This window comes from Xenopus laevis, chromosome 9_10L, assembly GCF_017654675.1.
Source record: "Xenopus laevis strain J_2021 chromosome 9_10L, Xenopus_laevis_v10.1, whole genome shotgun sequence".
In the NCBI taxonomy this organism is placed as follows: Eukaryota; Metazoa; Chordata; class Amphibia; order Anura; family Pipidae; genus Xenopus; species Xenopus laevis.
In genome coordinates, this window is record NC_054387.1 from 90065578 (window position 1) to 90078308 (window position 12731).

At 38.1% G+C, this 12731-nt stretch overlaps 1 protein-coding gene and 1 long non-coding RNA gene across 3 annotated transcripts in view; one reads left to right on the plus strand and one right to left on the minus strand.

The window, feature by feature from the left end:
• Positions 1-3326, plus strand: part of LOC108701458 — a 34902-nt gene extending 31576 nt beyond the window's left edge. Inside the window, exon 3 of the long non-coding RNA XR_001933176.2 lies at positions 2020-3326. This is a non-coding gene — a long non-coding RNA (uncharacterized LOC108701458). The remainder of the gene's footprint in view (positions 1-2019) is intronic.
• The window catches only part of cdk15.L (cyclin-dependent kinase 15 L homeolog), a 72926-nt gene that overhangs the window by 48585 nt on the left and 11610 nt on the right, over positions 1-12731 (minus strand). For both annotated transcript variants that reach the window (XM_041575877.1, XM_018236173.2), the window contains 4 exons: positions 12058-12155; positions 8795-8874; positions 7438-7532; positions 3176-3238 (listed from right to left, as the gene is read on the minus strand). In XM_041575877.1, the coding sequence (XP_041431811.1) occupies positions 3176-3238; positions 7438-7532; positions 8795-8874; positions 12058-12155 (336 nt within the window). The remainder of the gene's footprint in view (positions 1-3175; positions 3239-7437; positions 7533-8794; positions 8875-12057; positions 12156-12731) is intronic.

A 12731-nucleotide genomic window follows, 5' to 3' on the forward strand; every position in this document is an offset into this window, starting at 1 on the left:
GAACGAGTCCTCTAATTTACATGCCTCTAATGATTTGTGTCCAAAAAAAGCCAGAGTGGGTTTACTAAACTGCGATCCCATCTGGCACACAAATAAAATGTTGGCTATTATCGCATCCGAGCTATGTAAGCTGTTTTACAAGGTTTACTCAAAACTAGCACCAGAATTGTTACCAAATAGCACATTTCTATTACCACCCTGAGTGTTACTATAGGGGTTGTTCACCTTAGCGTTAACTTTTAGTATGAAGAGAGTGATACAACAATTTGCTGTTGGTTTTAATTTTTTATAATTTATGTTTTTTGAGTTATTTAGCTTTTTATTCAGCGACTCTCCAGTTTGCAGTTTAAACAATCTGGTTGCTAGGTTTCAAATTACCCTAGTAACCATGCATTGATTTGAATAAGAGACTGGAATATGAATAGGAGAGGAGCTGAACAGAAATGTGAGTAATAAAAAGTAGCAATAACAATGCATTTGTAGCCTTATAGAGCATTTGTGTTTTAGATGGGTCAGTGACCTCGATTTGAAAGCTGGAGGGATTCAGAAGGAAAAGGCAAATAAGCAACTATAAAAAAAATAATAACGAAGACCAATTGAAATACTGAGTAGAATAGGCCATTCTATGACATATTAAAAGTTAACTTAAAGGTGGAAAAAATACTAGAAATATAGGTAGGGGAGAAGCAATGTCAGTTGTTTTAGCAGTGAATAAAATAGGTCAGTCCATTTGAGAAGTATGATGGTTATACATTTTTTATGAATGAATGCAATAATATTGATCGACAGACCATAATTACATTTAATCATTTATTTATATGAATAATGATTATTTATATCAACAATTCATTTGTGTGGTCACTTGCAATAGCACTAACAAATATCATGCAGTTTCTGCAGTTGGCCTCCGTAAGCACTAAAAAAAAAGAAATAATCCTAAAATTAGCTTAAAAGCTTGCATAAATGACAGCAGCTATTGCAAGAAAATTTGACACTTCGCAATTTAGTAAACATGGGAGCAGTATTTAGATGTAGTTAGATGATGTTATAGTATAGTGATGCCTAAGTACCCAACCTGTATGTGGCAGAGCAGAAAAAGGCAACAGTAGTAGTATGAGTACCATGGCGCATGGGATGTTTTGTTGTCCGCTATAAATTTGCATTTCTGTGGGAGACCAAACGTCCCTAGTTTCCTTCCCACCAACAGTAAGGTGAATAGCTAGTGGGAAAACATGCATTGGGCTACTTTGTGATTATGTTTTCCAACAGTTCATTCATACTGTATTACTGCGGCAAGAAATCCTGTGTGCCATTGCCCTGAAGAGAAAAATGTAGATGTTTGAGGAGAGCACAGTGGCATTCATTAAAAATTGGTGCAAATTTGCACCAGCACATCATTGCATATCAAAACCCCATTGAATGAGTGTATGTTGGTAAACAGACCAATGTATTTGTTGCATCTCATAAACCCGTCTCTGCATTAGAAGCAACAATACAAAGGGAACAGGGATTTGAATCACCACTGGGCTCCGTTAACAAACCGAGGCCTAAGTTCTAGTAATACTAGGCCTAGTGTTTCAAATCTAGTTGAATGCCATCAGTCAGTGTGTTGTGTATCCAATGACAGTTTTACTCTATAGCTCTGTTCCGTGGAGCTTACAATCTAAGGTTGCTGACATCCAGTGGCACATTGGGAAAATGTCAACAGTATTGGCACTGCGGACATTCTGCCTCTTGCCTAATTAATTGTTCAGATTGCCTGTAAAATCAAACCACGAAATTACATACTCGTGCACTTACAGTTAAACAAAATGTATTATCACATATACAATTTTGTTTTTTAACTATAAATGCATGAGTATGTAATTTTTTGGTTTGATATATGCCCATTTTGGTCACTAGAGGTCTCTCATGCATTGACCTATTAATTACTGTATATATAGTGCTTTTGTTTATTTTTTTTGCCTTTAAAATCAGCCTAAAACCCTTACCCTCTAACAACTCTTTTTCCATGTCTAGACATTAACAGTCTATTCAACAAGAACATACCTTTGTGAAAGTGAACTACTGGAGCACACTGAGGGTGGGATAGAATGCAAACCGTTTCAACCCAAGAGGTAGATGATATTGATGATGGACATGCGTATGAGGATGTTTGTGCATCAGAGGAAATTGAAGTCTCAAGGGTAAAAGAATTGAAGAACAGACAACAAATAAAGATGGAACTGGTAGAAAGTATGACAAAAAGAGATTAGAGTAGACAAGATGCATGGGAAGAGAGACAGAAGGACTAACAGAATGTTTTATTTGACAGAATGTTTTATTAAACTTCTTTACACAATATATATGGAATGAATTAATGATCAGAGATTGACCAGATTGATTATATACCACATCCTCTGCAACAGAGAAATTGTAATCATAAAATACAATTTAGATACTTGATTACAATTGGGTTTTTTTCAGATTGCGGAAACTGCCTGTAAGCATACATGAAAGCTGCATTCATCCTTGTCCAAGATAAGTTTGTGACATAAATAGAAATATTTGTTTTGAAAATTGGATAAAACCGCTATAAATAAGAAGAGGTTGATATTACATCGATTTAACCTTAATGTAGTTTAACCAACAACAGCAGAAGTCAATGGCCAGAAACATATTGTGCTGCTTCACAAAATTCAAAGGAACATGCCTTGGCTAAGGCAACATGTATGGAACTACTTTCATACAAATAAAAATAAAAGTGCTTAGAAGAGATGCAGTGACATCTAATGTTCTTATTTGTTATTACAGTCACAAGTTTATTAGAGTCACTCTACTTCTGCTTATACCACCTGTGTCTGCTGTATCTCCCCTTATACTAAAATCATCATGGATGCAAGTAATTTGGCCCTGGCATATTTATACATATATTATGTAGGATTGTTTTGGTTGCTATTAGTAACTGGAAATAAGTCTATTATTTCATAGTGAGCTGGCTAGCTGGAGCATTGTATAAAGTGCTAGCCAATGATACAAATAGTTATGTAAATTTATAGTATATTCAGCAGTGCCAACACTTCACTGAACAGTAAGTGACATACAGACACACCAAGACAGGAGTTAATAAAGGCCTTGTAATATTTAACATTTAACCCCTATAGTGGAGTAATGCTATTGGCTGTAAAGAACTCACCCTGATATTGTAGGGAAGAAGTCCTCCAGGATGCTGGGACATGTACTGTGCCAGATCTGTGTGCTGCAACGAGGAAAGAGTAAAACTGTTAAACCAGCAGTTTCCAATGTACAACAGAACTACAATTTTCTAAATAAACAATATTAATTTATGCAGGGTGTAATTCAATTATCATTTTCCTGCCGTGAGGCTGATCTGGTGCTGACTAGAGTGTTTTGAAAGCATGAACGCAATGGATTTAACATTATTTCCTAACCCCTATGTCATTCACTCATAGTCATAACATGTGTCTCACCTACTTATTCGTTTTAAAGACCTTTTCTTTGCTTGTATATTTTCCGAAAGTTGAAAGTGAGCTCCCTCTTCAGGATTTCTGAACTGTAGCTGCATTGGTAGCAGTAATTTACATAAAAGCAAAACATTAGAGGGTTCAGCTAATATTCTTTGGATCAGAAGCTTATGGATCAGAAGGTTCTATGTATAGTGCAATAAAATATCTAACAGACATACCAGCAGAGACTAGAAGAGTGATAGCCAGCTTTTTGAACTCTGCTATAGAACTACAACTTAAAGAAAAACTAAAGCTTAAAGGAGTTGTTCACATTTAAGTTAACTTTAATATGTTACAGAATGGGTAATTCTAAGCAACTTTTCAACTGGCCTTTATTTTGTCTTTTTTTTAAAAATTTTAAACAATTATTTGCCTTCTTCTTCTGACTCTTTCCAGCCTTCAAATGGGGTTCTTTGACTCCATCTTAAAACAAATGTTGTGTTAAGCTCCCCATAGACGCGATGATTCTTCTTGCCGAACGACCGATTTTAGGGAAGTTCAACCAATCCTTCGAAATTATCGTGCGGTTAGTGGGATTCAAACGATTTTACGATTTTTCGGCAAGGAAATTGATCGGCCAGGTCAAAAAAGCTTTGTCGGTCCCAGTACAATCTATCTTGCAGGGCCAAGCAGGCAGCTCCCCTTTGTTTTCCTGGCAAATTGGTCTTTTTAGTTGATGGTCAATTCGTGGTCTATTCATATTCCAGCCCCTTTTTCATATAAGTGTATGGTTGCTAGTAATTTGGACCCTAGCAACCAGATTGCTGAAATTGCAAACTGGAGAGCTGTTGAATAAAAAGCTAAATAACACAAATAATACAAAAGAAAATAAATTGCAAATTGTCTCAAAATATCACTCATCATCATCTACATCAGTGCTGTCCAACTTCTATGGTACCGAGGGCCGGAATTTTTCCAATCTACATGGTGGAGGGCCTATAACGGAAGCCAGTGTTAGCCACTCCCTGTTTTTAGACCACACCCACTTGAAACCACACCCATGTTACCGCAAGACCAAGTCCACATTAATAGCACACCAAAAAAACCAAATGGTTGGTGCTCACTGCAGGGATCAGGGCCGGAACTAGGGGTAGACAGAGTAGGCGGCTGTCAAGGACACCATCATTGAGGGGCGCACATTTCAAGCATTTATTTAATAATTTGTTTCAGTAATCATGGTCACCCAGTTGGGTGGAATCCATCTCCTTCCCCTTCTCCCTGTTGCCGGCAAGTAATAGCTCGTTCAATGCCGTGCACCGCGACGTGCGTACATGCGTCAATGACATCACTGATGTGTTAGATGACAGAGAGAGGCAGAGAGCTGGGGGGCTGCTTGGTGTGGCTCTCGCTGCTCTCAGCCTTGCACAGTTGCACTGAACTGAAGACATTCTTTCTATTACTGTGAAAGTGTGAAGCTTCCTGCTGGAACAGCCAGGTACAGATTTGGGAGCCATATGTTTGCTGTTGCTGCTGGGCTGGGCGCTGGCACAGGTACATAAATACTTGGGGGCAATATGATGTGATCAGATTTATTTTTGGCTGCTGCTGACAAAGGTAAAGATTGGGGGCAATATGATGGCTGCAGGAAGGCTGTATGATGGATGGCTGCTGAGCTTGCTTGCACAGGTACAGGGGGCAGTAATATAAATGAAAAAGTGTTCTACATTTCTTGCTCTCTTTATTTAAAAACCATCATGGTAAGGAGGGAAATGGTAATGCAGGACAGGGGGGCACTGAGTGAAGCTCTTGCCTGTGGTGCCAAACTACCTTGTGCCTGCCCTGGCAAGGATGTCACTCATATGCAGGGGCGATCCTGGCCCCTCCGCCGCCTGAGGCAGCAGCAGTTGCTGCTGCCCCCCTCCCCCGGAAATTCGCACTTAAAGTACCAGGAGCAGCATTTTTGCTGCTCCTGGTACCTAGTGGGGCACTGCCGCCTGAGGCTACAGCCTCAACTCGCCTCATTGGCGAAGCACCCCTGCTCATATGTGAAAACAGTTAACTTATATTAAGACATACCCTTAAATCCAAATGCCTCCTCCTCCCTTGTGTATAATAAAGTACTCCAGCATGTGATTAAACACCTTAGGGGCCACTAACAATAATTTTCAAATGCTAACAAACCCCCAGAACAAATACCAAAGTATGACAAACACAGGGAGCATAGGGAAGGCAGAACAGATCAGGAATCAGGACCAGTCTAATATGTACTACATACAGTGACACAGTGCTGGTGCCCTATTAGCATTTTGAATAAGGTGTGAACATGAGAACAATGTGGGCAGTTTCAGTCTGGGTCTCAGGTGTGAACAGTACAGGACTTTAGGGGAGTAAATAATAGAGGTGTCACAAGTGTGAACAATGCAGGGGGATCACAGGTGTGAACAATACAGGGGATTAGTCTGAATTTGAGGTTTAGACAATGCAGGGGCCAGTTGATCTCTGTAGTGATACCTTTTAAAGTTTACATATGGTAAAAAGACACAGCAGGCAGACTTTGATGTGGAGGGCCACATGAGGGGGGGGGGGGTGGAGGGCCGCCAGTTGGACAGCCCTGATCTACATTTACAGCTAAAATTTAATTGTAACCCCTTTTAAAGGTGTTGTTCACCTTCCAACACTTTTTCCAATTCAATTCTTTTAATGTAGTTCACCATAAATAGAGATGTTTTAAAATTATTTTCCATTTGTGACCATTTTCCTAATATTAAAGATTAAAGTTGAATTTTTCACCTTCTTATGTCTTTGTGAAGCAGCTCTGGAAGGGGGGTAAAAATGAAAAGTGGTACATTAGTTGATACATTTCTTTTCTTTCATCCTGCAGAGCAGAATTCCTGTGTTTTACTAAAGTATTAAAAGTTTTATAATTGACACAGATGCTGCTGAGATATGTATCAACTAATGTAGCAAATTATAACAGTTCAGAATCTGCACGGGGATTACTGAACTGCCAGAATGAAACACCAGAAATGGAAACATTAAACTTTAAACTTCAATTTTGTAAAAACATTCAAAAATTACACTTGGAAAGCAGTTGAAAAAAAAGTCTTTATCTCTATCTGAAAACAATTGAACTGAGAAAAAGTTTTTGGAAGGTGAACAAGCCCTTTAACAAAGAAGCAGGCTATATAATGCTGCACATTAGGAACTGGGATTCTCTAGTAGCCCACTGTCTTTTTAGCAGTGAAGATCTATGCCTCCAATGATTCACAGCACATATTAGGGGTCATTTACAACTGCAAGTGTGATGAACAAAGTGTAATTTCCAGTGCAAGTTTTTTCCCATGATGCAAAATTTTTCCTAGAATTCCAAAGCTGTTGTGGTTGCCAGTGTTGTGTCTGATGCAATAATTTGTCAATAATTTGTCATTTCTTTCTTTTACCTTCAAAATAATGTCTGCACATGATTTTTCATCACCTATCTATGCAGAGCGCTGTGGAAAACTTGGAGCTACTGGAGTTGGTGGAAATTCCAAATTCAATAGGTACAGAAGCAGGACCAGGAGGTAGGCAGTGGCATTGAGTAACACTATAAGTGCAAGAAGCGCATTTTGATACATGTACCTTTAATGAATGGGGGTTTACACGCAACTGACTGGCGGGAAAATTTGTGTGACTGCAACTGCACTTGTGGATGTAAATTACTACCTGAGTTTAGGGACCGATTGTTGCAGGGGGGCACAGGAGGTATAGGGGGCCACATAAGGCCCTTATTAATGAGTAATTGTAATACATGTTGGTAAAACGGGATAAACTCTGGATATCTCGGGGGCCATAAAATTATTGTCGGTGTGGCCTAGTAGCATCTAGTTACGCCACTGCCCACTATGAACCTAGGCATGGCCTAAATTCTCATAATTGTCAGAAGTATGAAACAGTGGGGATCAAAATGTACTCTTATCTGTATTTAAATAGTAAAAAAAGAGCTACTCACCACATATTCAAAAACAAAAGTTAACGATTCCCTGGTCTGGATGATATCGTGGAGCAGGACAATATTGGCATGTTTCAGACCCTTGAGTAGTGACCCTGATTCAGACACAAAAGCTATGGCTTACTGAGCTATAGGCAAAATACATTTATATACAGCAGTACTTCAAGTTCACTTTTCTCAGTTGACTGTGGTAAACATGATATAAAGGTGATGTCTACCTAAATACCCAGAAAATGTATTTCTAAAAATGTCCAAATTTGTAAAATGTAACTGAAATTGAAAGCAGTTTTCTGACTTTTACAGATAATCTCTTTCTCTCCCAGACTACTCATACCCTTGCAATTTGAGGGCCCAATTACTACTGGCTAATTTTTTTCCTAATCTAACCAAGTTTAGCATTAATAGGTTAGATGCATTTTACTTAAAATTGCATTTGTGACTTGAGTATAATGTGTGACATTTTGTTTGTGTGAATACTCTGAGCAGAGACAGAGAAAAGAGAGAAAATCTAAAGTGCATAGCAATGACGTATGTAGGATATTAGCATGGAGATTATGACATAGCTAGTTAATGCAAAAGTACCTTTATAATGGTAGTTTACTGGCCTGGACCTGGTAAAATTACCTTTGCCAAAAAATCCCATTTGTGCTCTTTATAAATTAGTGTATTTTTCAGTTTTACCCAAAGTTTGTACACACGTTTATAGTAAATTGCAAAAATATGTTGACATTTTTGCAAATTTTCCCCATTGTATTACTATTCAGCTCTTGACCATCCTTTTAATGTATAATGGAAATTTTCTTAAATTATTATTGAAAATATGATTTCAGATAAAAATATTATTACTGTATCAAGCCAATCTGACTCCATCAAATAAGGCCAATAAACATTATAGGGCTCATTAACTTAAGCCCCAGACACAAGTGTAAGAGCACTAAGGGGTCCTCAGTGCTCATTTAGCACTGGAAATCATTTTTAAAAATGTTGATTATTTGGACCCGTTATACGCAAACCAGTTATCCAGAAAGCTCCAAATTACAGAAAGTATACTTAGTAGACTATACTAGAAAATCATATAAACATTAAATAAACTCAACAGGCTGGTGTTGCCTCCAATAAGGATTACTTATATCTTAGTTTGAATCAAGTACAATGTATTGTTTTATTATTACAGAAAAAAAGGAAATAATTTTTTAAAATTAGGATTATTAGGATAAAATGAAGTCTACGGGAGACAGCCTTTCCGTAATTCTTAGCTTTCTGGATAATGGGTTTCTGGATAACGGATCCCATACCTGTATACTGCAATTTGCCAGTTGTACTGTGCTCTCTAAGACATACCAATAAGATTACTCACCTTCCCGAATTGCTGTAAATGGCACTCCTTCTTCCGCTTTCATGCTAATCACTTTTAGTGCCACCAACTGGCCATTAATTCTAGAAAGTAAAATATATAGTAAAATATATTTGTCATTGGAGCATCTCTGATCTTTGGAATCAACTATTACAATATGTGAAATGCCCAAGGTATACCAAGTGATTATTTGCTCAAATTGAAAGTGGTGTCTGTCTGTCAAATTCTCATGCTTTTTTTTGTCTATTGCAAAGACTAGAACTAGTTCTGCTGGACCTTCTCTTAAATTACCTGGTTATTTTGGTTGCAGCTTGCACTGGAATGTAGAAATTGGCAATTTGGGTAGCTGGGTCAGGCCAAAGTTTGTACCCTGTTTTTGTAGGACAGTTATCATCTGGATTGGCAAATCCACATCACTGGCATACAGTATGGTGAGATAGTGTGTTGACGCTTAACTAAAGTCAAGGAAGCTCTGCTGAAGAAACACAATTCTAGTCCATGTAACTGCAACCATACAGGACCCTGATAAGAATTTTCATTAACTTTTGGTATTTGAATGCAGTCACCCACATGTTAGTGATTCAGCCCTCCGGCTTAACAATCAGAATTGGGAACCAAGTCACCGTGTATGGCCCTGTTTGATGTAAGTAACTGTGTTGAGGCACTAACCAGAGCTGCAGATTATATCATACATTTCTACATACAAGGAGATTCAAAGAAGCGAGTCTGTTGCTTCAAGAAACTCACAGGGACTGCACACTGGAACTATATCAACACTATAGCACTATATGCAGTGCTGGTCACTGTAGGCAATGTCATACAGAGTTCAGCATTTTCCAAAAAAAGTACCAGTATTAATGGTAAAACACGTTCTGCAGAATTCACAGTAAGTCTTTGGTAATACTAGCTGGTTTGATAACCACACTAGGTCTAGCATTATAGAAACACAAAGCAACAGTAAATGCTACATTTATATTAACAAATTTTTATACTGTATGTAAATGTATCTCCATACCTTAAGTCTTCTAAAAAAATATTCAAACATTAATTAAACCCAATAGGAATGCTTTGCCCCAATAAGGATTAATTCTATTTTAGTTGGGCTCAAATACAAGGTATTGTTTTATTGTTACAGAGAAAAAAGGATATCATTTAAAAAAAAATAATAATTTGATGGAATCAATGGGAGATACCTTCCCATAATTTGAAGCATTCTGGATAATGGGTTTATGGATAATGGATCACATACCTGTACTATTAAATTTTGTGTCCATCCTTATTGATTTACAGATGTAAATGTCTGTCACATATACAATCTGTACATGAGCTATCTGAACTGATTTAGAAATTCAGATGAGAGGACTTGATCATATTGATTAAAGCAGCCGTGTCAGTATTAAGTAGTATTTACAACTCTGTCAGTTAGCGGCTTGCATTGAATTTTCCAATGTGTCTAACATGAGCATTTGCCTCCAGATATAGTTGTTGCTGTTAATCAATAGTGTGCTCAGATTAAAGAGATAATATGAACTGACACTTAACAATATAATCAATAGCAATTGTGCCAGTTTTTAACATTTTAGCCTATTTGCTCATTTATCAAAGTAATATTCCAGCCAAAGGATGTCATAGCTTTATGCTTAACTTTAATTCCAGTGAAATGCAGTTGCAAAATGCTAAGGGGTTAATTTATTAACATTTATTTGTCAATAGCTTTAAAGCAAAATAAGGCAACACATTTGCCTGGGGGAAAGGCTTAGCTGAGCACAGTGCAGCAGACATTTTTGTACTTTGCACACTGCCTTCCTTGTTGTGAATGATCCCTTTTGCTTATTATTTATCCCAATCATTTGCCATATCCAAAGTGTCAATATTTACTTAGTGGATAAAACTACTATACAAATGAAAAAATTTTGCATTTCTCTCTGACTTTTGCCAATGGGAAGTAAATAAAAAATAATTGTATCCTTAGGGCTGAACTAACTATTGTGTGTTGTAATTACAGTAATCAGCTCCACAACTGCAGTAGTCACATAATTAACTGAAGATAGCATTTTTCTAAATCTTCCTTACTCCTTATAAGGAAAGGTGCAATATGGTGTTGTGACTATAAATTGAGCACTGCCATAATATATTATTATATAATCTACAGTCTGGTCATTTCCCTATGGGACCAGACTGTAAATTATATCCTTATAATCTACAGTCTGGTCATTTCCCAATGGGACCAGACTGTAAATTATATCCTTATAAACGGCGCGTTCTGACGCCAGAGCGCGCCGTTTATAAACTTAAAGGGACAGCACTCGCAGCTGCTGCCATCGCCTCTACCCGACCTTCCCACCACTATAGCTTTCGGCTCTGCATTTGCTTACCTCCCACAACGCGCTCCACCCCCTCCCTTCGGCTTCTCTTTCCTTCATAGCAGATCTCACTCCAGTAAAAAATCTGCAGCTGCCTCACTAGCGTTTCTCTTCTCCATTTTCACTCCCCCTCGCATCAACTATCTGAAGTCTCGCTCCCCCTCCCTCACCCTTCCAAAGTCTCGCTCCACCTCCCGTCCACTCTCTGAAGACTCGCTCCGCCTCCTTCCCTTGCCTTCACCCGTCTGTGATGCAGTGAAAGAAAATGTCACACAGTGCGGGAGCTAGCCTTCAGAGTGGATGGTAGGCGGAGCGAGACTTAGATAATGTAAAGGGAGGGTGAGAGAGACTCCAGGTAGTGTATACAAAGGGGAGGAGACTTTGGTAATGCAGAGGGGGGGGCGCAAAAATGGAGAGGAATCCTGTGAAGAAAAAAAGGAAACAACTACATCCCAGCTGCAACACACATGTGACATGACCATAGCAAGAAGAAATAAAGGTACCCAGCTAAATATACTAAAGTATGGCATAATTTAAAAAGCAAAGAACTCGTCAGAAAGTACAAACTGAACCCAGAAATTGTAGATTATAATGAATAATGTACCCCCCACTGAAAATTTATAAAGATATTAAGTCACCTCGGAGTTATGTGACCTGTATAAAAGCACTCGGCCTGCGGCCTCGTGCTTTTATATGGTCACATAACTCCTCGGTAACATAATATCTTTATAAATTACAGTAGGGGGTACATTATCCACTATATAATTATTATATATTATATTCTGACATCAGAACGCGCCGTTTATAACAGGGGCCCCCAGGCCGCCGAATTTTGACGCAGCACGTCGGAATTTGATGCCTGCGCACCCAAAGTAATGTGTTTGGTTCTTAATATGCACTTGCCTGCTAATGCCTTTATACACAGTTGCATAGGAACCTTCCCCAAGCTTTTCAAGATTTAGGTAGGAAGATGCATTTCCAAAAGGCAGGCCCTTCCTCTGCTGCAATGATAGAAATGGTAAATTGCAAGAGTAGCCTTGGATTGAAATTATATTGATCAACAGATATAATAAGATGTTACAGTTATGAACAACACTGACAAATCTTAACTTTTTTAGAAAAGGGGAGTATTTCTAACATTACAGTTTATTTGAATTGCTTGATTATAAAATGTAAAACATCCTGTTCCAAAGACCCCAAATATCTGGTACCAGAATAATTTCTCCTCACACATCACCTTCTTTATGTTGACAATGTACAGACCTGCTCTGCCACTAACACTCCTCCATTTGCACCCAAATCCCTATAGAAAATCACAAGCATTGCTATTAATGGGACCCACAAGTGAATTCACTGTTTTAAACTTGAATTTCTACACAAACAGTTGGCAGCTATTCAGCACAGGTGGATATGAAGGTGAAACCCACTGAATGCCACACTGGGGAGCAAATGCTTTCACAAAAAAACTATTCTAGACACCATAAACTGAAATATAATATATAGTTCGATTAATAATAATACTTCTGATATTAATAATTGTAGTATAAGGAGGGGGTATCCTGTTGTGGTATTTAAGT